We start from the raw sequence: 27,343 nt of genomic DNA, 5'->3' as shown, positions 1-27,343 counted from the left end.
TTGGCTGATGGTACTGCGAAGAAATACTGTTTCAGGATGAGAAAAGGACAAAATTTTCTCCCTTCAAATAGCAAGCTCAATGGCTTGTTCAGAAATATTGGAGTGGGACATCACAACCTCTTACCCAGAGACTGAGAGGACATAGAACAACCCTTACACTCAACACAGATTTTGCTTCAAGCAGCTATGGGGTGGCCAAATACCTGCACAGTGACAGAAGAAAAATACTTAGGAACCAGCCAGAGATGAAGTCCCTTCATCAATCCTCTTCTAAAGTGGTTCCTTCACCTGGTAATATCTGCACTGCCCTCCAATACCTTACCAACTTTCACAAGCAGCCTCAAGAGCAGCAAGTGCAAAGCAGGTGAACCAAATGAGCCTGAACCTTCCTTGCTAGATGTACTCACTGGCAGTGATCAACTGTAGAAACACTTTCTAAAAAAAAATGCACCATCTCCCCAACTTTGCAAAAGATATCAAAGTCAACAATTCCCCACAACCGAGTTCAGCTAATTCAACAACACTACACAAAAAGAGAGAGAACCAAATCATAAAACTTGCATACAACCTGTTAAACAGGAGGAAGCCTCAAACTTACCAAGCGTCTCCCTCATAGTCTTGTACAAATTGATGGAGTCTGTGTCTTTCATGAATTCCCGAACTACTTCTCCCTGTTCATTCTCTACCACAAGCACCTCTTCTGGTTTTGCCATTCGGCTGATCATTATAAGCCTCACCTGAAACAAAAAAAAAAGCCATGAAGGCTACCAGATTTAAACTTGCTATTAAAAGTGGAGTCAAAGAAGTAAAATAAAACAACTACTGGAAGAACTCAGCAGGTCAGGCAGCATCTATGGAGGCAGTGGGACGGTCAATGTTTCAGGTCGGGCCCCTGCATCAGGATCCTGCAGCGTCTGCAGTCCCTTGCGTCTCCTCTTGAGTCAAAGGGTGACTCAGCTACCCTTCTGCCTGTAGATGGTAACTGTAATAAGAGTCCTCAGATAGAATGGGAATACAAACAGCTACTGCCCAAGTAGGTGCAAATGGGCTGAAGCTTCCAACTCCTACAGAGTCTGTGAACTTCGCTTTACTCTGTATTCTGTTATTGCTTTTAGCCTGTACTAACTCAATGCTACTGTGTAATGAATTGATCTGTACGAGCAGTATGCAAGACAAGTTTTTCACTGCACCTCAGTACACATGGCAATAATAAACCAAATACATTGAGACCATAGAGTTGCTGGCAGTGTGGGACTGTTAGCTTTGAACAACATCAGAAACTATCCCTATGTACCAGGTCAACTAACCACCCTTCTGTAAACTTGTGGATCAAACAGGTCAGTATAATTTACTAGTATACTTTGGAAAGATATAGGTAGGTAGGTGGAAACACAAGAGGTTCTACAAATGCTGGAATCTGGAACAACACGCACAAAAAACACTGGAGGAACACAGCAGGTCAGGCAGCATCCATGGAGGGAAATAAACAGTTGACGTTTCACATCAAGACTGTTTACTTCCCTCCATAGATGCTGCCTGACCTCCTGAGTTCCTCCAGCATTGTGTCCATGTTGGGTAGGTAGGTAGGTTATATTTTCTTAATAAAAGACTATTAACATTCTGACTTTAGTTTTATACTAAAGGCAACAGAAACATCCACTTAGGAATCTGGAGCAATTTCATTTCAATTGGGTCCTTAAGTATTGTAACACACATGTAGATTATTTAGTCAATAATACTAAATGGCACCTACATTTCAAACACAGCTGTGCCAGACATCGTGTAGCCCAGCCAAGGGAGAATCATCCCAACAAATAAAATTAGATGATTCAACACTGCTGCTGGAATAGGTCACCTGGGTGCAGCTGCTGGTCTGAGACCAAAAGGAGATGTAACAAATTCAGCTTGTAACAGCGAAGGGCACTTCACCACAACCACCCCCAACCAGAAAAGCTTTCATTCTAACCAAAGTAATGTTGGATGACAATGTTAGGGTCAGAACAGCTGTGGGATATTATTAAATGCTATCTATGCTTTTATGAGCGGAGATTCACTTAAAAGTGTGTAACGCCTTTCTCAAGATATCTTTATTAGTCACAAGTACATCGAAACACACAGTGAAATGCATCTTTTTGTGTAGAGTGTCCTGGGGGCAGCCCGCAAGTGTCGTCACGCTTCTGGCACCAACATAGCATGCCCACAACTTCCTAACCCGTACGTCTTTGGAATGTGGGAGGAAACCCATGCAGGCACAGGGAGAATGTACAAACCCCTTATAGACAGCAGCGGGAATTGAACCCGGGGCACTGGCACTGTAATAGCGTTATGCTAACAGCTACACTACCGTACCGCGCAAGACAATCAAGAGAAATTATACACCAGCTCATTCTAACCATTAGGGATTCAGGAGTTATGGAATTGTGTGAATATAGCAGATTATTCATTTAAACTAGAACCAGTCTTCAGTTCTTAAATGTAAATTGCAAGCAGGTTGAAGTTAAAAGGACAGCTTTGCAAACATACAGCACTGTCCACAGAACACAGGCCGGTGGCCCAGAGTAGGGGGCTGGTTACTCAAGATATGGTTTGCAAAGTGAAGTGACCATGGGACGTTCTCGTCTGCATCAGCCAAACGCAAGACCATGGGGTGATGTTAATTGGCCTACATCAAACCAGGCAACACTGATTTTGTCACCTAGCACATCAAACGTGGTCACAGATATATTCACTCTATTAATACCTAGGATATTTGTGTAAGCAGAAAGTCAGCCCTTCACAACACTAATTTTGGGTGTCTGGGTTCTCAGAAGCTTTTAGACCATCCATGTGAATTACTTTGTCCCAGCAAAGGTGTTTGAACATTCAGAGGTGTCTCCCATTGTAGATGTACAACTCAATGGAAACATTGTTTACTTCAATATTTTGAGTCTGACAACGTCACTGTAGCTATTAAAGTTGTATTGAATCACCTGCCGTTACCTTTGATCTTAAGAGTATAAAAATGTGATGCACTTTGGATTCAGGGAGACTCTACCAGAGGGTCTCCAAGAGAATGGCTGCCTGCCATGATGAATGAAGACTTTTATAATCACCAGCCTCAGGTGTCTCACCGGTGACTCAGATCACAGTCACAACACTGTTTAATATTTAGGGAATGCATTAGGAAATGGTCAAGAAATGTATCAAGAATACACAAATAATATTTTTCGTTCATCAAGACAGGGGTGTTGCTGGGAAAGCCAGCATTACCCATCATGAACTGCCCGAGGAGATTTTGAGTCACCACCTTGAGCCATCAGCAGTGAAGGTGCATGCACAGGGCAGTTAGATAGAGAATTCCAAGAATGCTAAATGTGGAGGATCCAGGTTGGAGCAGATTTCTCCTGACCAGTGAACTCCAACTGACCTTATGAGCACATTCTTTATTGGCAGTTAAAACCAAGCTCACCTTCGATAGCACTGGGAGGTAGATCTGTCTCCGAGGAGGCACATCACTGTGAGGATTCCCCAGAGCAGGAGAGGCACTGATGGAAAAGGGATTCTCGCGATAAAGCTCTCCTGCTAGGTGATTCCAGTACTCCAAACAAATTTTAAAAATCTCAATCTCCTCCACTTCTGATATCAGGATCATGTAGTGTAGACCCTACCACAACAGACAAAATTGAAAAAAATGTTACTATTCAATTCCTTACAATAAATATATCTTTATTATTAGTCACATGTACATCGAAACACACAGTGAAATGCATCTTTTGCATAGTGTTCTGGGGGCAGCCTGCAAGTGTCACCACCTTTCCAGCACCAACGTAGCATGCCCACAACTTCCTAACCTGTACGTCTTTGGAATATGGGAGGAAACCAGAGCACCCGGAGGAAACCCACACAGACAAGGGGAGAATGTACAAACTCCTTACGGACAGTGGCCGGCATTGAACCCGGGTCCCTGGTGCTGTAATAGCGTTACGCTAACTGCTACACTACCGTGCCTGCCCTATGATATTGCTTTTCATAACTGGAGAAATGTATTTATTTGCTCACATTCCCTACACACATCCTCCTTTCCCACTAGTGCACTGACACACTATTTTAACTTGCTGCATGGACGGACAGTAGTTATACCACGGTGAATTTTAATCACCAAGGGAATTGACCAGTGCTGCTGACAAAAGGCTTGATCATTATTTGTGTTTTTCTTATAAGTTCATTGTCAGCAGTGATTTTAAATGTCCCTCACCTCTCTGCACTATTCATTATCTACAGACCAGTCTCCTCTTAATTTGCTGTTCTGCTGTATGCAACTGTTAGCCACATTTTTTTAAAAAAAGGTTTCATACACAGAATACTGTTGTAATGCAACAGGTCCCATTAAAATTACACGTGCAGAATCTCAGACTGCTGCACCTTACCCAAGCAACTCATCCCACTAATGACCCTGTGCTGGAAAAGTGAAATTCTCTGCCTGATTAAATGCCTGTTCATCCACCACTCTATGGGGAGACATGCACACTATGTGTAGTCACTTGGCTAATGTCTCAGGGCTAACAGCACATGTAAGACCATAACGCTGGCATTAGGTACCAGAACGAGAGGAGGGGGGAGTGGAACAGCTGTAGTCCCAGAGAAATCTCCGAGAGAGCCACAAAGCAGGTGCAAGGAGAATGAAGGGAAGCAAGTTACCACATGAACGATCTTCCAAGGCTAACTTACGTCCAAGAGTGCCTCTCTGAGCTCCAGTGTTCTTTCTACCAAGGTGCCATGCTCCTTCAAGAAAGTGCACAAGAAGAGACTCAGGTTCTGGATGAAATTCTGCTCATCGTCCTTTCCATTTGCATATGCCAGCCGTATGTTTGTATTGGCAGGTAACATCTGAAATGAAACAGGGCTCGAAATTAAGATATCTTTATTAGTCACATGTACATCGAAACACACAGTGAAATGCCCCTAGAGTTTTCTAGGGGCAGCCTGCAAGTGTCACCACGCTTCCGACGCCAACATAGCGTGCCCGCAACTTCCTAACCCGTACGTCTTTTGGAATGTGGGAGGAAACCAGAGCACCCGGAGGAAACCCACGCAGTCACACAGGGAGAACGTACAAACTCCTTACAGACAGTGGCTGGAATTGAACCCGGGTCGCTGGCACTGTAATAGCGTTACGCTAACCACTATAACCCTGTACTACCTCAATGCACTGTGTAATGAATTGATCTGTACAAATGGTATGCAAGACAAGTTTTTCACTGTACCTCAGTATATGTGACAATAATAAACCAATACTGGGTAACAGATTAGATAAAAGCCTAGTTGCTATCCACATCTCAAATCTGAGTCTTGTATGAAACGGGTAAAACCAGAGGCCAAATAAAGATCAATAAAAATTTAAAAATGAGCACACTGGAAATCGAAACTGAAAGAGTGCTGAAAGCACTCAGTAGGTCAGGCAACATTCAGCGGAGAGAGAAACAGAATGCTGCCTGACCTGCTGAGTGTTCCCAGCACTTTCTAACTTATTAAAGATCAATGAAAATCTTTGCTGACAATATCCCAAGGGAGAGGCACCATCAATTGATTAGTAGTAATTAGAGGCAAGATCTATGCAAACAAGTTAAAGCAGTGCCACCAAGAGCTGCCTTGGGTCTTAACAGCACACCAAGCAAAATTTGTTTTGAATGGGTCGTAGATGGACTTTTTTTTTAAACTTAATGTTCAAGCAAAAATATCTAACTAAACCTATCCAAATTAAGGCACTGAAGCTAGTCTAAAGCAGAGGCAAAGACTGGCAAGCACAATTTCATCAGCAAAAATATACTCCTCCCACCCTTCTGGAGAATATTCTTGCTTTGTATCATCCAATGTCAGAACGTGCGCTGCAATACAAAGCTACTGATTTGGACAGGTGCTGTAATGGGGAAGGAGTCAGGTGGACAGTTGCAGACAGGTCAGGATGGGGTTCAAATTAAATGCTGGAACTACCAGATTTGCCAAGAGGTAAATCCCAACATGAGCATTGTTATATCAAAGCATCCGTTCATGGTCTTTTCTTACGGGATATTGCCTGGGGGGGGGGGTCCTATTCATAATTTGCACGAGGTCCCAAGTTCCAATGTACCTGTTTGAGCTGAATGAGTGTTAATGTAAACAAGGAGACGAACTGTTCATCATACTGACTGACATTGACGCCAGCAATCTCAGTCAAACACTTCAACGTCACGTTCCGAAACATGGGCACATTCAGAAACTAGGCAGAAAGGGAAACAAAAATAAGGTTAAAATACAAAAATCAACTTTTAAAATATTAAGATGATATCTTTATTAGTCACATGTACATCGAAACACACAGTGAAATACATCTTTTGTGTAGTGTTCTGGGGGCAGCCCGCAACTGTCACCACGCTTCTGGCGCCAACATAGCATGCCCACAACTTCCTAACCCGTACGTCTTTGGAATGTGGGAGGAAACCGGAGTACCCGGAGGAAACCCACGCAGACATGGGGAGAATGTCCAAACTCCTTACAGACAGTGGCTGGAATTGAACCCGGGTCGCTGGCGCTGTGAAGCGTTACACTAACCGCTACACTACCGTGCCTGCCATCTTTGCCAACCTTTCAATATGCAATTTGCAGTCTTGTTTTCCCACTTCCTACCAGTGGAAGTACTGCAGCAACAACAGGAGGACATAACTAAAGTATGATGAATTTAAACAAGCTGTTGTCAACATTGATGTGAATATGGAAGTTAGTGTTGGAAACATAAATATGTAAAGGTCAGAATGCATGCAACTTTAAGGTGTCTGAACTACATGTGTGTCCATCTCCAATTATCTCCAACCTCCCACTCCACAGAAAAGAGCACTTTAATCCTAACCTGCCATCAGCTGAAGCTAAACAAATCTCAATATCCTAAATATTGAAGGTGCATATAACAAAAACTATTAACCATACTTCTCAATAGATTAAGCAGATTTCACGGAGAGAAGATTGGGAAGAACCCTGGGACCGTGGGGACAATTCCGCACATCCAGCTCTACTTCTACACTCTGCACATCTTTCAGTCACAATGTTAGCAGATTCCTCGCCCAACATCTGCTAAGTCACAAGTCACAGTTTAAGTCCTGAAAGACTCCACACCTTGGGACACTTTTTTTTTAAAAAGTTACATCAACTCACAATGTTGGTGATGCTAAGCACATAATCTAGGCTGACGCACCAGTACAAAACAAAAAAGCAGTGTTGACAAAAATATCAGTGTACTATTTAGAATAATACAAATGGACCATTCATCCCCTCTGCAACTCCATTCTGTCTAATCCACATCCCATGACACCTCCCCCAACAAAAGAAAAATGCAGCAAAATATTTACCTACATAACACTCACTCTTAGTCATGCCAAATGGAATGAAGTGCAATTGTCACGAGAATTAAAAGTAGACTATATGGACCATTAAACCTGCCCTGCCATTCAAGAGCATTTTGGCTGAAGGTCTAACATTAACTGCTTGCATGCAAAGTACAGGCTCAGATTGGCTGTGGTTTTAATCTTTGTACTTGAATGCGTCACTACCTCGGAGACAGGGCTCCCAGTATTTTCTCCCTGCAGTTAAAAGGTGAATTCAATGGGAGTCCCAGCAGTGGGATGGGGCCACAAACAAGGTCTAAACCAACTTGCATTAACCTCCATCTATCTCTGATTATTGGTACCGAAACACCAAGTGTGTGCAGATTTAGGATATATAATCAAAAATCAGGCAAGAGCAAAATCTCTTTCAAAACTTCCAGGACAATTAAGTACAAAGTGTTTCAGCAGGTGAGAAGCACAAACAATCCGAATTGCCTGGGCTTCCAGGCACAGAGGCCAGCTGTTGTTATCAATCTGCAGGCCAAAATAATTCACTGCAAAGTTCTCTAAAGAAGGTATAGCCAGGACTATTCAAACTGCACTGAAACCACAAGTTAAACACTTTTAACTGGAAACAGAAGAACAAAACAGAATAACTGGAAAATGACAACGACTTAAAGAAGTTTAATCATGAACATTTGTGCCCTGTGACAAATGACCAAGGAAGCTCACCTTGTACACCAAGCTAGTGATGAGCTTGGTTTCAAAGATGTAACCTAAAGGGATCCAGTTCAGAAATCGCAGCAAAGTCTCCAGTGTTGCGTGGACTAAAGGGGCATTCTGAGAGTTCTCCTGCACACGGACATAAAATAATATCACTTGACCCAACACCAGGTATTACAAAAAGCAAAGCAATTAAATACAAGGCAATAGAACTCCCAACTTAAGACAGACAGAAGATGCACAGCTTGCCCAGTATTGACAGTGAAGGCCGATTTTAATTTTTTTTAAAAAAGGTGGTCTCATTCAGATGAAAGGCTCCTTTCCACTTTGGGAATTATTTACTTACCATCACAAACTGACAGAGCTGAAATATCTGAGAGAATTCATTGCACATACTGTGGGGAGAAAACGGAAAAATAATCAAATACAATTTCATTTGAGTAAGTTATCAGGATTAATAGAACAGTGGAGCTTTGCCTAACAACCGAGATGCTGATTTTCATCAACTAATTCCTGCTGCTACACTAACGGTACAAGAAGGCATTCTTTGCTCCATTAGCAGTTAATACACAGCCACAGGTACACCCATAATCAGGCTGAGGCTTGGGTTGAAGGGAAGGTGAGGGGTGAAAGAGCAGAAAGCCCAGAATTCCCACTGCTAGTCAAAGGGGCCAGGGATGTCTGATGATGGCCCCATACACACGACGGATTCAGGCCAGTCCCTGGTTCGGCAGTGGGCACCTTCACAAACCAAACTACCTCACTCACTCCTCCATTTCTCATTAAATCAAGAAACACAACATTGGCAGACACTTGGGTCCTTCGCTTTGAAGGCACTTTCCAATTAGACCTGCTCCCCATGTTCTTTTCTCATAACCTAAACTTTTCATTTTCAAGTGCAAGTTCAATTCCCTCATTAAAAAAAAGCTACTTCTGAACATGCTTTCTTTCAGGCAAATGACTCCAGACATCAGAACAAGTCCTGCTACAGAGTTAACAACACCAGAGGGGCTGCACGTCCTACCCCCCCCCCACCCCACCGAACATAACACACTTCCAATATTCACCACACAAGGTTGTGCAAGGTGAACAACCAACTGCTTGAGCTGAGAACCACAACACTCAACCCTACAAACCTCCTACCACTAGTGTCTCAAGCCATCTCTCATACCAGTGGAGGACACATTCCAGGAAACGTCAAGTGCACCCACCTGTCTTTTAAATGCTTGGCTTTCACCTGCGTCATCTGCCCACTGGAGAAGTCGAACACCTCTTCACTGAGCAGCTTTAAAATGACCATGTTATTCTGACACAAAGACTCACTGGTCCTGCTGGCTCCTACTATATCGCTGATGAACGTAGGCCAATTTTTGGGCCACTCGTGTTTGAGGATCTGTGATTTCAAAGAGGAATGAGGTTAAAATACAAAGAAAATTCCTGATTCCTTATCTGATAGGATGTTTCTAGTATATACAACTCCCATTTGGTCCCTGGGATAATCAAATTCCATGCTGTCATATCACTTCCACCAACTGTCATCAACTACCTAATAAAGACATGTTTGGAAATCCAGTGGTTAAAATGGAGCCAATAAATTTCTGCTTCCACTTCAGATGAGCCACACCCAGGGTGTAATACACAGCAGTCCAGCTGGTAGAACCGCTGCCTCGCAGTGCCAGCGACCCGGGTTCAATCCCGACTTCTGGTGCCATCCGCGTGGATTTTACATGCTCTTCCTGTGACTGCACAAGTTTCCTCCCACATCCCTAAAAACGTGCGAGTTTGTACGTCAATTGCCCGCTGTAAATTGCCCCTCCTGTGACGGTGAGTGGCAGCATTGGAGGGGGTGTTCATGAGAAAGTGGGGAGAATAAAATGGGCTGGGGTAGAACTAAAGTGAGGTTGGGTGGTTGATGGTTGGGGAACAGACTCGGAGGGCCGAAGGGTCCGTTTCCATGCTGTATCTCTGTGACAAGGTTTGGAGGGATAGGAGAAAACAGGAAATTCAGAGTGCCGACTGCTTCAAGCAATTTTAGCAGGCTTGTCTGTAACCACCACTGCTGCTACCAGGAGTTGCAACATTCCTTGATGGAGCTCGGTGAAGCCACAAATGCCCATTAACCTTCCTTCGCCAGTCTCACAGTACAATACAACCAGTAGTGGTTATATTATACAGAACTAACAGTCTTGAGACCACTGTTCAAACCCCCACCACTACAGCTGGGGTCTTTAGTTTATTAAATTCTGGATTTAAATTAAAGAAAAGCAACCACAAAACTGCAGGACTGTCATAAAATCTGCTGTCCATATCCACTCTGACCTATGCGACTACACAACCATAGTAATGTGGTAGGTTCTTGTCTGCGATAGCCTGCTAAGCCACTCAGTGCAAGAGCAAATGATTAAGCAACAAATGTTGGCCTTGCTGGTGATACCCTCAGCTTGTTAGTGAATAAACAGGAAAGGTTATAATAACCCTTCATTTGGGGCATTGAATATCAAACTTCCACCAAAACCCAGTGTTCAACAGAAAGATGGGGGCTTGTTCGATACAGACCAGTAGAAGTGCTTCTGCTGGAGGTGGATCCTGGTGGGACTCAGGTGAGAAATGCCCAAGCTGACAATCAGCTTTGATATAGGCTTGGACAGCATTAGAAGAAACAGCTCAACGTGGTTTTCCATTGTAAGAACTGGTATCAATTGAATGCCGATAACAAATCAGCAGAGTTTTTGGATACTTCAGCAATTATGGCACTCCGCTCTTTTGTGCCAGTCTTGAGCTTATGGGTTCAAGTCACTTCAAGGACTGGACTGACAGGTCAGTACTGAAGGTGTGCCGCACACTCGGTAGAGCCTCCCTGATTGGATGCAGGCTTTTTCAGGAGGATGTAAAATCACCCTGACACAATTCCAGAGTAATGGAGTGTGTTCCAATTACCTCACCAATATTCCTTCCCAAATAAAATCACATTAGTGGTCAATAATTCATCTCTTAATAGTGAGATGTGAAAAATGGCCACTGCCTTTGCGATCGTTCCCCCAAAGGTAATTTACTGGGGTGCAAAGCTACACAATCACAGGGTCATCCTTTGTGATCAGGCAGACACAGTAGTGTAGCGATTAGCATAACGCTATTACAGCGCCAGCAACCCCAGTTCAATTCCGGCCGCTGTCTGTAAGGAGTTTGTATGTTCTCCCCTTGCCTGCGTGGGTTTCCTCCGGGTGCTCCAGTTTCCTCCCACATTCCAAAGATGTACGGGTTAGGAAGTTGTGGGCATGCTGTGTTGGCACCGGAAGCATTGCAACACTTGTGGGCTGACCCCAGAACACTCTACGCAAAAAAAAGATGCATTTCACTGTGTGTTTTGATGTACATGTGACATTAGTAGGTTGTGATAACTTATTAATCTTATCACAACCTACACAAAACCTGATGCATCAATACACACTCAAGATATTCTTGGTAACTTTAATAGGTGGATGGCAAATTATCACAAGCCAAGGGCAGAAATCACAAAATGTCCAGAAAAAGTTGGCGATCTTGTAAAAAGATGAATAGAAGTTTAAGTGCACAAAAATCCAAGGAGATCACCAGAGTGTGGTCAGGAAAGCCAGCAATTCCTGATTGGCAGGCCAAAATCAGAGGCATTGACAATTGGGAAAGGCAGGGATGAGTGTGGATAAGCTGGTCAGGCAACTAATTAACAAGGCAGCATAGTGGAGCAGCAGCTAGTGCTGTTGCCTCATAGCTCCGGTGATCAGGTTTGATCCTGACCTCCAGTGATGTTAACATGGAGCAAAAAACTAAACTGCTGGAGGAACTCAGCAGGTCACGCAGCACCTGTGGGATGCTCAATGTTTCGGGTTAAGACCGTGCATCAGGACTGAGAGTGTAGAGGGGTGGAGAACAAAGGAGATTTGAAAAGGTACAGATTGTCTACTCAGAAGTATTTTTTCTAGGGGAACAAATGCTTCAAATTCAGTGCCTCAGTGATAGGATGAGATGCTCCACGTGTGCAGAAGAATGATTAGAATGTGTGCCTGGACTTGGGGAAACTCCCAAGAAAGCCTGAAGACACATCAGGTGCCATTCTGCAGAGGCAGAGACAAAAAAAAACAGGCATAACAGATGTTGCAAGGAGGAAAAAGATCACCCCGTAACTTCTCAGCTGGAAACACCAAAATCTAAACAAATGAAATCAGTTCGTTGGTCAGCTTGTTCACACAAAACAACTGGACGGTCATAAAAAGCGTCTGGTTCACAAATGCCCTTTGGAGAAGATGGCCTGTCTCCTTACATGCAATTCCAAGGATCCTAAACTACCTTGAGTGGTGGCCCAACAACCATCTCAGTTGGGAGACAGCTAGGAACAGACAATAAATGCTGGCCGGATCAGTGAATGATTAAATGAAATCTTCCAGTGCAATTCAACTCTTGGTCCTTATACGTCCAGATAAAAAAAAATGGCAGATCAATGACAGTTCCCACATTACCACCCATCTCTTCCAAGCTATTCCACAAGAAGTGATTGTGCAAAACACACATCCAAGTAATAAAAAACATTGCCCATGAAGCAATTACTTGGAAAGAAAGCATCAGCTTCAGAAGAACCCATTGACCACAAATGGCTTCTACGCCGCAGGGCATCCAAAGATTGGAGATAAACCTACAGATAAGGTTGCAGCGTGGAGGCTGATCATAGACTGATATTCCAGTTACCTTCAGGGAAGGGAAAGCAAAAACCTTTGAAGAACTTAACTTTGGGACAAGAAACAGCACATTGGGCAAGGTCTACAGTAAGGGAAAGCTGGAAACAAGCCTGTGGAAAGAATTTGTTCTCTCTTTTTCTCTATTAATAGACTTAACCTCAAACACTGTTGCCAGCCAACAATCGCTTGGCTTTCAACAGCTACAGTTTCTGAAATTATAAAAAAAATGCAGAAAATTTTGTACTGTCAAGTAGAATTCCTTATAATAGTTATATATCAAAGAAAATAAGCAACATCAGTTTCCATTGCCAGAAAGGTCATGCATCACATTGTTCAAATTTGAAGGGATAATACCAATATATCCTCACTTCTCTTACACCATCCCCGAGACTCATTCCCCTGTCCATCTCCACCAACATTTTTGGTCAAATAAGGTTTGAGTCCATAATGGGACCTCATATCAGGGAGCAGACAAATGCTTCTTCACTGAGTGTGAACAAACTGACAGGACATTTGACCGCACATGATAGCACAACCCAGAATGAACCTCAGGTCTCAAACGTGCAATAACATAGCAGCAGATAGCAATCAAAGCCATGCCCCCGAACGAGAGTCTTCCTATAAAATTCTCAACTCATTTACCATTGGGTATGCACGGGGTCAGACCCAATCTTACCGAATTACGTTCGGTTTGAGTGCTCTATGGCTCTTCTCACAGGCAAAGACCATTAGCATTTCTAATTCCTCGCTAGCTTTCCCTCCCCACCCGACCTCCTGACATTAGCCAATCACATTGGGTTTCGATCCTCAGCACAACCAGCTCCCCAGCATACATCACCCAAGCACCCACATATTTTCAACCATTTATTTCACCCCAAAGAGCAACATAACCAAAGCAAGAACAAATCCCCAGCTGCAAGAATGAAGAATGGGGTCCTGGCTATTCAACCCTGATAAACTCAAGTACAAGGAAATATCTCTATCCCCGCTGTTAGCTGATACAAGAACAGAAAGTGTCTGAAATACAACTAAGACTGAACTTGCTCTGTCCAGGTCTTCATTTGCAAACACGTAGCACTGGGTGACAATCAAAGCTATTCACACAAACAAGAGACTACTGATAAAACTCAAACTCAATTAACCAACAGAGAAGTGCAGGGTCAGCCATGGTCTTATAGAATGGCAGAGCAGGATTGAGGGGTGCATCAGTTTATTGATCTGAAACATTCAAGCTGTTCCTCACCCAGCAGGTCAGGCAACATCGGTGGAGAATTGCCATCACTTTGTTTTAATTACCCATCTGCAGCATTGTTGACTTCCCCACTGTAGGCTGAAGAAGCAAATTTACACAGAGACCAGGCACAACAGCTGAGATTTCCTGCCCATTGCCACGTTTCCATCCAGGACAATGCCATGATAAACAGTGTGAGCAGTATACTCATGTCACGTTATTTTTAATGTTAAAAGCAAACTAGCAGTTTCAGTGATACTCTGAATGCAAGGGCGAGAGGGATCAATTGCCTTAACACAGCAAGAACAATAACCAAAAAAGAGAGGAAACCAGGCTTCCACTCAGGGTGGAAACAAAGCAAAAAGGTGGGCCAAGGAACAATCTACAGTGTTGTGCCTGCCCATCCAGATAACTAGTCAAGGAGAAACCTCGTTCCCCTCCCCTGTACTCAAACCCAGATACATCACTCAGGTGGATTAAGTGGGAACAGTCAGTCCTGGTCAGTGGGTAATGCACACTTACAGCAACCACTCAAACCATTCCCTAACCTAAGGATCAATTCAATTTCCATTGCAGAATGCCTGTCAAACATGCGCACCATTCAGTTCACACCAAACTTTTACCAACCTGTACAAGAATCATATTCAGTTTTCCCAGATAAACTTTATCTTTCTGGAAGGGAATGATAAAAACACGGTTGTTAGAAAATGCAGCTACTTGGTTTCGAGGCTCATTTCCACATTAAAGGGCAACCCAGAAGAAGAAAAAAGTAAATGGTGACATTGTCTCCATGGGTCATAGAAGCAGCAAGCAACCTTGCCCTGAACTGCCTTCCGTGAACGAGAACGATAGACACAGATGGGATCAAGAACGGTGATGCTCCCTCACCCAATGTTTATCGGTCTGCTGCAAAGATCAATCTTTCTTATTGGATCACCTTCCATTGACAGTACCTGACCCTCAACCAGTAGGAAAGTTAAGTTACTCAACTAGCACCCAGATGCATGGGATCAAGTTCCATTCTCACCATGGCAATTAAATCAACTAGCATCAGTAAAAGTGACTATGAAACTACCAGACTTATGAAAAATTATATGGTTCACTAAAATCCTTCAGAGAAGGAAATCCAGTAACCTCAACTAAATTGGCCTCGTTTAACTCCAGACATACAGCAACGTGGTCGATTCTTAACCACTCTCTGAAATGGCACTGGGAACCTGGAAGGGGGTTTAGAGATGGGAAACGTGTCAATCAACACTCTGCGAATTAATAAAACTAAAGGATCCATAGGGCTAAATCTGAACAGGGGGAGCAGAGGCTGGAGGGAAAGAGACAGACTTAAAAAAGAAAGGCCAGGAGCTAAAATATCCAGGAAAGCAAAAACATACAACTGAAATATTTGAAGTGCACAACTTTCAATTTACCTCCAAGGTCTCAGACGATGTTTTAATAATTAAACCCACAACATATTTTTTTATTCCTGCAAGAAAGAAAAATGGGAAATATTAATAAAGATTCTTATTTTCCCCCAAATACAGGAGAGGAAGAGAATGACATGACTCACCTTCACATTGATTTCTGGGAAGTATTTTCCAACGTGTTTTAATCACATTTTCCAGTATTTGCAAGGCATAGTACTGAGAAACAAACATTAAAAATCATCAATACTCTTTTAGTAATAGAGGCTGGTAAACACTAACTCTATATCCACTCCTCAAAACCCAACAGTATTTTCTCTGATTATCCAAAATTGCCTTCTAAAGGAATACATCAGAAGTTAACACTGCTCAGAAGCCACCATCGGAGCCTCCTCGCCTGCCCTGCAGTACTTTAGGAGTCTTCCCCATGCAAAACAACTTGACCTGGTGCTCAGTGGCAGCTGTGAATGGTCACTGGCCGCCTTAATCCAAAGAGCATCCAGAGCTTGCGCAGCCTCACTGACATCTGGAGAGCTGTGGACAGCCAAGAATTTTGCAAATGACCAAAGCAGGATGCCACAACCCTCCTCACAGTCACACAGATTCATCAAGACCATACAAAAGTGGCCTAACCTGGAGTTGCAGCAGGCATAACTCAAAGATCTTACCAGCAGGGTAATGTGGATGTTTGGATGAATGAGCAACGTTCCGTGGTGGGAGTGGAAGGGAGAAAATAAGAGAGAATGGGCAAAGGAATGGTCTTCCTGTAAGTCCCTAAACCACCTCCATACTCTAGTTGTGTAGTCAAGAGGGACACAGTTAAACAGGGCTGTGCTACAACACCCAAGAGGGCAACAGCGCTGAGGGGCAGACCACTTAACACCTAGCGGACTGCCAGTTGGATGGGAAGAATGTTTACTTCAGTTTGGTGCAATGGGTACCCCAGGCATTCCAGACAAACAATTGTGGTTCATCATCAAAATGCAAGTAAAACCACATTTGTTCTCTACATCGAGACACCACTTAAGAAAAAGCGTTGGGCAAAGTCATCCCACCAGTAGTTGTCCACACAGAGCCTTTTCAAACTGTTAACAGAATTCCGTGTTACAAAGTAAAAACTCCAGTCACTTTTAAAATTGTGGTTCCAAAAGGACACCTTGTAAATATGCTTGTATTCTCAAAGATGTAAAGGTGACATAAATGCCCTTTAGACGCAGTGAGATCCAAGCCCCAATCACTTTCCTCAATCCTCCATTCAACCTTTTATTAATAAATCCACATCATTGTTCCCCATGTACAGAAGCTGTAAAGGACTTCAGGTCCTCTGAGTCCATGAAGGATACTGCACAAATGCAAGATTTCTTTCAGATACAGTATAGCAAAAAGCCAGCACTCTCCTTTTCCAAAGGCTGTGTGGGAGTGCCATCTGAAAACTTCAAAACTGAGCCTGTTAAGCATGGGTGTTAAAGGTTACGGAACCAAGGGTAGAGGAAGATCCATCTCATCTTCTATCTAGGCACACTGCAACCTTCTGGAATGAACACCGAATTCTCCGACTTCAGGTGAACTGCACTCTCATTTCCCATTATCACACTTGCGTCCCTCTCTCACCCCATTTACTGCTAATGATCGGTACTCCCGCTCTTTATCGCCCAGTCTTACACCTCACTCCTCACCCCCAGCTGTGCTTTGAAAACTGTAAACACTCCACTGTTCACCCCTCCCCCCCCCCACCCCCCACCCCAGTTCTGAGAAAGGGTCACTGACTGGTTTCTCTTTCCCCAGATGCTGCTTGGCTGGCTGAGGTCTTCCAACATTTCTGTTTTTGCATTAGAGGAAGATACAGATCAGCGGCAATATCATTTAACGGCAAATCAGGCTCGAGGTGTTGACAGCCTACCTCTGGGTTCCTAGAAGGGAACCTGTTTCTCTTTTCAAGCATGTTTCTGAAAGAAAAACTAAAGCCAAGAACTGCAATGGGACTTTTAATAATAGCTACTAAATTGAGTTAATTGGCAACAGTGCAAGGGTTTAATCACCAAGAACTTGCTGTATCAGTTGGTTGCATCCAAGGATAGCAGTAGATCCAAGGAAATGGAGAATGGGCAGATGGGTGAATAAATTTAGTGCTGAGAATAGTAAAGTGTTACAATTAGGGTAGGAAGAATAAGAGGCAATGTAACCTAGAAAGCTGTTATAAAAAGGGGTAGGAAAACAGAGAGATCAGGAGTATTTGTGCACTGTTGGTTGAACAGTGGCAGGGCAGATTGAGAGAGTGATTAAGACATAGGGTCTTTTAGTTGTGGTTTTTTTTACCACAGCCCTATTTAACTGTGTTGGCTCTTGATTACACAACTAGAGTATGGAGGTGGTTTAGGAAGTAGAGGAATAGAGTTCAGGAGGAAGGAAACCACGTGAATCTTCACAAAGACCTTGATCAGGCACAACTGGAGTTGTGTGTCCAATTCTGGACACCACATTTTAGGGCACGTGAAGACTTCCACAAGGATTCAGAAGAAATTTAGTGAAATAGAGTAAGAGAGAATGATTCCAGGGATGTTAGTCATGTGGATAGACTGAAGAGGCTGAGACTGCTCCTAGAACAGAGAAGGTTGTGGAGACATCTGGCAGAGTATTTAAAATCACGAGGGGTACAGACAGCAGATTCACAGAAGGTGGTGCTATTGGCAGAAGGGTCAAGGAGCAGGAGACAAAGAATGAACAATCGACAAGAGAACCAAAAGTGACACGGGGAAAACCTGATTTTACAGAGGGAGTGGGCAAAGTCTGGAATGCATTGTTAAGGGTAGCTGTGGAGGCAGATCCAATTGTCGTGTCCAGCAGGGAGCTGACTTAGTATCTCACTGCAGGATTCTGGGGAAGAGAGCAGGAGTGGAGGTTGCTAGATTGCTCTTACATACAGCCAGCACAGATTTGACAGGCTGAATGGCCTCCTTCCATGCTGTAACAATTCTTTGATTCTGCTTCAGTGGCCTCATCTTTAGCTGCGGGTTAGCAGTTCCCCTTCATATTCCCTTGGAGTTCTTCTGCTAAGTAAAATAGGTCCTCCCCATTTATTCTCTGCAGGCCACACAATTTTACAAGCAATGAGGAATGAATTACAATTTTTTTTAAAAATAAAGATAACTAAAATAATTTTCTTTTATTTCTCTTTTGGGTTGTTTCATAACTTTTAGCTTTCATTTTTGACATCTTACTTACCTTTGTGTTCATATTCTGGGAAAACTCTAAAATGGTGTCTACCCTGGTCCACGCATCTGGATGTTCCTTCAAATGAGTTAATATTTCTTGTGCCATTCGTTGCTGGGGAAAGAATCACAAGCACTGGACTTTAGTTCCTTGTTTATTCACCAACCATCATTTATCCCTTCCAGTGACTCAAGTTGACCATTCAGCCTAATGTTTCCACGTGGGCCTAATCCCAACTTCCAGAGAAGATCACAGCTCTTCAAGTATACATTCAACTAATTGCTAAATGAAATGAGGGTTTCTGCCTCTGCCTCCCTTTTGGACAGTGGAGTTCCAGACCCCCACCATCCTCTGGATGAAAATATTTTACCCCATGCCTCCTCCTCCTTCCACCAATTACTGCAATTCTGTTCCTGCTTTTTTTTTTGCTTCTGCTAAACAAAATAGGTCCTCCCCATTTATTCTCCGTAGTCCACACAATTTGACACAACTGAATTGAGTCTTCCCTCCCCACCTTCCCCAAAGTCTTCTCTGCTCCAAAAATCACATCAGCCTTTCCAGTATTTCCTCAGAACCACAATTTCCCAGTCCCTGCAAATCAGACTTCTGAACCAATCACCTCTTTCACATCCCCTTCCCAGTGGTACTGCCACGTTCTCAGACTCTTAACTCTGCCCCTCTCGGTTATTCTGTTATTGTCACTTTAGTATTTCTTTCTGCACTACTTCAGATTGCACTACAGTCTTTGGACCTTTCTGTTGCTTTGCACTCTATTTGCTAACATAGAACAGTACAGCACAGAACAGGCCCTTCGGCCCACAATGTTGTGCTGACATAGTTAATCTCTTCTACCTACAGAATGCCCATATGCCTCCATGTTCCTCTCATTCATGTGCCCATCCAAGCCCCTCTTAAAAGCCCCCAATGAATTTGCCTCCACCACCTTATCAGGCAACGTATTCCAGGCATCCACCACTCTGAGTGAAAAACATACCCTCACGTCTGTTCCGATCCTACCCCCTCTCACCTTAAATGCAAGCCCTCTGGTATTGGATCGCTTGTTGTTGTATTTATTATCACCATGTATACCGTTTACTCTGTGAGCTTCATGCAAGCAAAGAATTTCATTGCACTCTGGTGTATACAAGCTAATCCGAATATCCTCTTCACCCTTACCATTGCAATCACATCTTTCACTGCAACATGTTAATGAATGCAAACACATGCACGTTCCTTTAAAGAAAAACCCCACTATTAAGAGGAAGAGAGGTCGCCCAATAGTTAACTTTACCTGAGGGCCTTCCCCATGATACAAACAATTTACCACGTTATCCAACAGGTTGATGTCTAGCTTCTGGTTAAAGTCCAGAAGCTGACGTGCAGGGTGGTCGGTAGTCATAATTGTTGGCATGGGGTCCTGCAAAAGGAGGAGGAGGAGACAGATTAGATAGTGAGTGTGATTTCCTGGTTCTCCCTACCTCTCCCAAAAGTAGCAATTAATGATCATGTTCTGGACCATATGTGACTCCAATTCAAAAGTAATTCACAGGCTATAAAGTAACACACAAAAAGCTGGAGGAAAGCGGGTCAGGCAGCATCTAGGCAGGGAAAGGGACAGTTGATGTTTCGGGCTGGGACCCTTCAGCGGGACAGATCGTGAAGGGTGCTTTTATAACTGCAACTCTTTCAGAATTTTTCCGTGTATGGTTCCAGGCAGTGGGAGCAAGCAGCCTCCTTGAAACCTGGGGATGGGTGGAAAACATGGCTGTAAGCACCCTGGACGGCATGGCAGTGTAGCGGTTAGCGTAACGCTATTACAGCACCAGCGACCCAGGTTCAATTCCTGCTGCTGTCTGTAAGGAGTTTGTACATTCTCCCCGTGTGTCTGCTTGGGTTTCCTCCGGGTGCTCCGGTTTCCTCCCACATTCCAAAAGACGTACAGGTTAGGAGCCGTGGGCATGCTATGTTGGCGCCAACAGTTGCGGGCTGCCCCCAGCACATTCTCAGTAAAGCAAAAAGATGCATTTCACTGTGTGTTTCGATGTACATGTGACTAAAATCTAGACATTAAATGAGCGTGGGGTAGAAGGACTGCCACTTTGCATTTAGTTGTGCTATATTTATAAACACCTACTATGTTGGCTCCTCAGAGATTTCCTTATGACCTGGAAGAATGACATTTAGCCATTGAGTAAATGCAGGTTCTCACAGCAAATCCATCAGTTTCACCCCCAATTACATTTTCTGTATTCTTATCTCAAACACATGCCAATCCAATCAACTCTCCACCAACCTACAGTAGAGGTAATTAGCACTAGCTAATTAACCTAACCAATTAGCACATCTTTGGATTGTGGGAGGAAACTGGAGCACCCAGGGGAAAACGCACGTGAGTCACAGAGAGAACTTGCAAACCCCCAAACAGGTAGCACCAGAGGCCAGGATTGAACCTGAGTCAGTGGAGCTGTGAGACAGCAGCATGCCACTATGTCATCCATAGCTCCAAATCAACTAAACACACCAGGTTTCCACCTGGGAGAGCGGGGCTCATGGGGAGCCAGGCTAACAACCTCACTGTCCAGTGACTTCTGTTAGGAAGCTCACAACTGTGCTCATCTGATGAGACCAGGGGTAGATGGAAATATCCTGCCTTCCGTCACCATGCTGGATAACACTGACACACAGCAAGATCCCACAAGCGGCAACACTATAACGACCACAACGCTTGCATTAAATACTTAGAGCACTGAGGAAATCTTCCCTGCTCAAATTATAGCATTCACCTGACAGACAGAGCAGAATCTGTTCTGACACCACACACCAGTACACACTGCTGTACCATCCAGTGTTGTGTGTTTATGTATCTGGAGTGGGACTCAAACACATGACCTTCTGACTCAGAGGAAGCACTGATAGCACACAATGCCACATAATTGACGGCTAACATGTGATGCTGCCAAGAAAAACTTTGGAGCACGGAGAAAACGAAACAAAATCTGGGCCAACAGAAAGCAAGAACCACTGACTCAATCCCCCATACACCACTAATTCCAACTGGATCTGAAAAAGAGAGGCTGAGATCCTCTGGTTAACGTGAAAAAAAATGCTGCTTTCTTTTTTGAGAGAGAGAGAGAGAGAGAGAGAGAGAGAGAGAGAGAGAGAGAGAGAGGGAGAGAGAGAGAGAGATACACACACATATACACACACACACACACAAATCCAATATTAACCATTACAAGATCTAAAGGTATAATTCACAAAAGGCATCTAAAATTCATTGAAATGCCAAGATTAAATGGTTCCCAGGCTCTGGACTTGTTGATTCCATTCCCTCCAAATTATATTTCCACTTCATAAGCATTCTGTTTTCTTGGTTCTATTAAAAAAAAAGCCAGCCACACATGTTACAAGCTGGTACAGGGTTACAAGGTAATCAGTGCCCAACAACTGAGAAATAAGAACAAAAAACACCGTAAAGACTCAGCAGGTCAGTCAGCAGCCGTACAAGGGTCAGAGTCATACAGCATGGAGACAGGCTCTTTGGCCCGAGTCCGCACTAACCTCCCATTTACACTAATCCTAGGTTAGTCTTTTTTTTAAAAAAGCTCTCCCTATATTCCCATCAACTCCCTCCACAGTCTACCACTACCTACGAACTAGGGGACAATTTACAGCGGCCAATTAACCTACCAACCCGTACACGTTTGGGATTTCGGAAGCCAGAGCAACCAGAGGAAACCTACGTGGTCACAGGGAGAACGTGCAAACTCCACACAGACAGTACCCCGAGGTCAGGATTGAACCCAGATCGCTGGACCTGTGAGGCAGTGGCTCCAACAGCTGCACCTGACCTGACGTTTTGTGGATTTGACCTGAAATGTTCAACTGTTTCTTATCCCACTGACGGTGCCTGACCTGACCTGCCGAGTATTTCCATGATCTGCAGTTATTTTTCCAATCCTCGGAGAAAGTCCGGACAACAGGATTGGGGAAATCAAGAACTGGAGGACAAAGGTTTAGGGTGAGAGGGGAGAGATTTAGTAAGAACCCAAGGGGCAACATCCCCCCCACACAGAAGGTGGTTGATACGTGGAACAAGCTACCAGAGGAAGTAGTTGAAGCAGGTACATCAACAACATTTAAAAAGGCACTTGGACAGGCACATGGATAGGAAAAGTTAAGCGATATGGGCCAAATGCAGGCAAATAGGACTAGCTTAGATGGGAATCTTGGTTGGCATGGACCAGCTGGGCCAAAGGGCCTGTTTGGTATTGGTTTATTATTGTCACATGTACCGAGGTACAGTGAAAAACTTGTCTTGCATACCGTTTGTACAGATCAATTCATTACACAGTGCATTGAGGTAGTACAGGGTAAAACAATAACAGAATACAATATAAAGTTCATGCTGTATAACTATGCCTCTATAACAGTTGGACTGACACTGGGGGAGGGAATAGAATCACCCTCAATGCCAGCCAATATACTCCTGCCCACTACTGAACAAGCCGGTTACCATCGGTGACCCCTAGGGCAAACTTAATTATAAAGGGGCATGACTGCCATCTTCTTTCCAGAGTGGTCAATCCAATCCTGTTTCTAACCCTCCTATGTGACAGAGAAAATGGGAACGTACGATAAAGGTGTTACTGAAATCTCCCTATTTTGTGTTGACGTGCTTGATATTCAGGTATTTCCAAATGCAAAGAGGAGAATTTCACCGGACTTTCCTCACGCAGTGTGGGGTTTCCACGTCCGCAATGGATACTGTTTTCCGACAGCCGACACTCACACAACACAAAAACAGCCCCTCTGCCCATAAAATTCCCAGTGACCACTGAGCACCCATTTAGAGTTGTACAGCATGGAAACAGGCCCTTCCACCTGACTCCTCCACATCCATCTAAGCAGGTCCACATCCCTCGAAACCTTTCCCAATCTTTACACCAAAATCATTGAACTGCAAACATTAAATGATTCCCAGACACCAGACTTGTTTATTCTAGCGTAACACTTATTACACCACCAGAGACCCGGGTTCAATTCTGACCACTGTCTGTAAGGAGTTTGTACATTCTCCCCGCGTCTGCATCGGTTTCCTCCCACATTCCAAAAGATGCACAGGTTAGGAAGTTGTGGGCACGCTATGTTGGTGCCGGAAGCGGGGCGACACTCGCGGGCTGCCCCAAGAACACCCTACGCAAAAGATGCATTTCACTGCGTTTCGATGTACATTTGACTAGTAAAGAAATCTTATCCAAATTACATTTCCACTTTACAAGAGGCATCATGTTTTGTTGGTTCTGCTTAAAAGAAAAGGCAACACCATTTACACCAATCCTACACAAATCCCATTTTGTTCTCCCTACATTCCCAGCAACTCCCCCTAAATTCTGCCACTCGCCAACACAGTGGGGGCAATTTAGTGGCCCACTAACTTATCAACCCACTTGTCTTTGGGATGTGGGAGGAAACCCACAGGGTGACAGGGAGAATGTGCAAATACCACTTGGACAGCACTGGGGGTGAGGAATGAACTCAGATCGCTGCATGCGTGGGGGCAGATTTACCAGCGGCACCATTGTGCCTCCTGGAAATACTTCTGGATAAATTAGGTAATGGAAATTGTACAAAAATCTTACAGCTCTTGAGGTCATTTAACCTCGAGCTCACCAAGCCACCCACTTTATCCCACCCTCCTTCCCGCAATATCCATGCATTTTGTTTTTTTAAAATATGCATCCATCCCCCTTTCATAAGCTAAAATGGATTTTGCATCCGTCCCATTTCTGGCAGGAGCTTGATTCCATGTTTCAACAACCCACTGCAGAAGAGTTTCCCCACTAGCCCCACCACTCTATTCATTCCATGATCTAAATGTGCACTAAATTACCAGCAAGTGCACCACCCCACTATCATCCCAACCAACGCAAATTAACAAACCTCCAAGCCTCATCATCACTTATATTAAGATGTCTATTTTTAAAATCTCTGTTCTAAAGGAGTAAAACATTGCTTTAATTTCTTGTTACTTAAGGGTCATATTATGAAAGCCTTCCACACCCTCATCTTAGTCTTGAAATTCAAAATATTAAGAGGAATAGATAGACAGCCAGCACCTCTTTCCCAGGGCACCAATGCTCAATAAGAGGGCATGGCTTTAAAGTAATGGATGGGAAGTTCAAGGGAGATATCAGAGGAAGGTTTTTTACCCAGAGAGTGGTTGGGGCATGGAATGCGCTGCCTGGGGTGGTGGTGGAGGCAGGTACATTGGTCAAATTCAAGAGATTACTAGATAAGCATATGGAGGAATGCAAAATAGAGGGATATGTGGGAGGAAGGGGTTAGATAGTCTTAGGTGAGGTTTAAAAGTTGGCACAACATTGTGGGCTGAAGGGCCTGTATTGTGCTGTACTGTTCTATGATTCACCCTCCAAGTTTTAAGTGCAATTTTCTTAATGTAACCCATCAAATGATCTTGACAAAGTTTAGCGGTGCTGTTCCTCTGCTGCCCATACCCTTACTCACCCCATCACCCAACTTTGGAAACTCATCTTTGTTTTCAAGTCCCAGGCTCCAGCACCCTTCTGCCCTGTACAAGTCTCTCTGTACTTCCAGTCTAAGTCTCTTGCCTATCCCTAATTTTAATCTAAAACAGAAATAAAACACAGGCAGCACTCAGTGGGTCAGGTAGCATCCATGGGGAGATAAACACATTCATTGTTTCAGGTCAAGGATCCTTCATCAGAGCTGGGAATGGTGCGAAAGGTGCAGCGAGCACTTCATTATTGCTGGCCATTCCAAGGCACTAAGATCTTCTGCTTCATTTAAGACTTTGCTGAAAGTCTACAGCTTTGACCAACCTTGAAGCCTCTTGCTTTCATTTCATGTGGTTTCCTTACAAAGTTCTCTCCCCTGTGATCTTTGATACATCTTACTATGACAAATGCAAGCCACTGCATTCTATGCACTGGAGAGAGTGCAGAGGAGATTCACCAGAATGTTACCTGGGATGGATTGTCTCAGTTAAGAGGAAGGACTGGATAGCCTGGGTTTGTTTCCCTTGGGGCGGAGAAGGCTGAGAGGAGGTTCTGATAAGTAGAGTATAAAATTATGAGGAAGAATTTTTCACCCAGAGGGTGTTTGCAAAGCACAGCTCAAGAAGGCAATGAAGATAGAGGATCTCAAAACACTTAAATATCTAGACTAACACTTGAATCACCAAGAAATAAAGGCTACAGATCAAATACTAGTAAATGAGATTAGTATAGATTGGTACTTGATGGTTGGCAATGGACAGGGTGGGACAAAGGGCATGTTTCTGTGCTGTATGACTAGGACCTTACTTGACCTTGGCTACTCAACATAAGCCTGATAGGACCCAAATGTGTGCACGTTTGGGGATGAAAAGGTCCTCGGTCTGAGATCTGATTAGACAAAGCCAGGCCAGGATGGCTACTAAAAAAAATGTACTGAAGCTCCAATGAGATTTCAGGGTGAGTACCTGTAAATATTTGCAGGGAGGACACAGGGGCTCAGCATTGGTGCTGCTCCTACACAGCTCCGGTTACCCGGGTTCAATCCCGACCTTGGGTGCCATTTGCATGAAGTACTCATTCTCCCTGCGACTGAGCATTTTCTCCAGATACTCCTGTTTTCCCCTCCCACCACCCCTCCCCTCCTCCCACATCCCAAAAGATGTGTTGACACAAGAGGTTCTGCAGATGTTGGAATCTGGAGCAACACACACAAAATGCCGGAGGAACTCAGCAGGTCAGGCAGCATCTGTGGAGGGAAATAAACAGTCGACGTTTTGGGTCGAGACCCTTCATCAGGACTAGAAAGGAAGAGGACAGAAGCTGGAATAAGGAGGTTGGGTGAGGGGGAGGAGCACAGGGTGGCACGTGATAGGCGAGTCCAGGTGAGACGGGGAAGGTAGGTGGGTGGGTGGTGAGGGCGGAATGAAAGGAAGTGATGAGGTGAGGGGTGACAGGTGGACGAGGCAAAGAGCTGGAGGAAGAAGGAATCTGGTAGGAGAGAACAGTAGACCAGGGAATAAAGGGAAGGAGGTGGGGAATAGATGGGCAGGTCATGGGGGTTGGGGGGGGGGGGGGGGGGGGGGGGGGGAGAGAAGAGGTGAGGAGGCCACAGGCCAAAAGATGTGTTGATAGGTTAATTGGCTACGATAGATTAGCCCTAGAATAGGTGGGTGGCAGGAGAAATGGGGATGGATGGGCACAAAGAGAAACCGTGATTTATGGGAATGCCCCCAGAGCTGGCATAGTCACGATGGGCCAAACGGCCACCACGTCTGTCAGATGAAAATACGAGATAAAAGAAGCTGCTCAACTGGAGCAGAGTAAATAGAAGGATGTGAATGAGAACATAGGGAGGAAAACAAAACCAACACTGGAACTGTGACTCACAAAGCACCGCATTTAGTGAAAATAAAAGAAAATGCTGGAAATATTTCAGCAGATCAGGCAGAATCCGTCGGGAGAAAAATGCTTAAAAATCCTGATCAAATGACCTTTCAGAGTTGGTTGGCTCTGATAAAAATGGAATTCCACCATTTCATATGCCCAGTTTGTCTCTGGTGAAAGATCATCAACCGGTGTCATAAATCCAACTGCTTCCCTCCACAGATGCTGCCTGACCCACTGGGGTATTTCCAGCACCCTTTTATCCCAGTAACGACAGTGTTTCATGCCTCCCAGT

General features: G+C 44.1%; 1 protein-coding gene across 2 annotated transcripts in view; it reads right to left on the bottom strand.

The window, feature by feature from the left end:
* The window catches only part of LOC127567479 (exportin-1-like), an 84,700-nt gene that overhangs the window by 36,824 nt on the left and 20,533 nt on the right, over positions 1-27,343 (bottom strand). For both annotated transcript variants that reach the window (XM_052010443.1, XM_052010450.1), the window contains exons 2-13: positions 19,917-20,042; positions 18,638-18,739; positions 15,562-15,634; positions 15,422-15,477; positions 14,625-14,669; positions 9,269-9,450; positions 8,404-8,452; positions 8,067-8,186; positions 6,107-6,235; positions 4,708-4,866; positions 3,449-3,643; positions 599-737 (exon numbers count right to left, since the gene is read on the bottom strand). In XM_052010443.1, coding sequence (XP_051866403.1) covers positions 599-737; positions 3,449-3,643; positions 4,708-4,866; positions 6,107-6,235; positions 8,067-8,186; positions 8,404-8,452; positions 9,269-9,450; positions 14,625-14,669; positions 15,422-15,477; positions 15,562-15,634; positions 18,638-18,739; positions 19,917-20,036 — 1,369 coding nt within the window. In that variant the 5' untranslated portion in view covers positions 20,037-20,042. The remainder of the gene's footprint in view (positions 1-598; positions 738-3,448; positions 3,644-4,707; positions 4,867-6,106; positions 6,236-8,066; positions 8,187-8,403; positions 8,453-9,268; positions 9,451-14,624; positions 14,670-15,421; positions 15,478-15,561; positions 15,635-18,637; positions 18,740-19,916; positions 20,043-27,343) is intronic.

Source organism: Pristis pectinata, chromosome 1, assembly GCF_009764475.1.
Source record: "Pristis pectinata isolate sPriPec2 chromosome 1, sPriPec2.1.pri, whole genome shotgun sequence".
Classification (NCBI taxonomy): domain Eukaryota; kingdom Metazoa; phylum Chordata; class Chondrichthyes; order Rhinopristiformes; family Pristidae; genus Pristis; species Pristis pectinata.
This window is presented reverse-complemented; position numbering and strand designations above follow the sequence as displayed.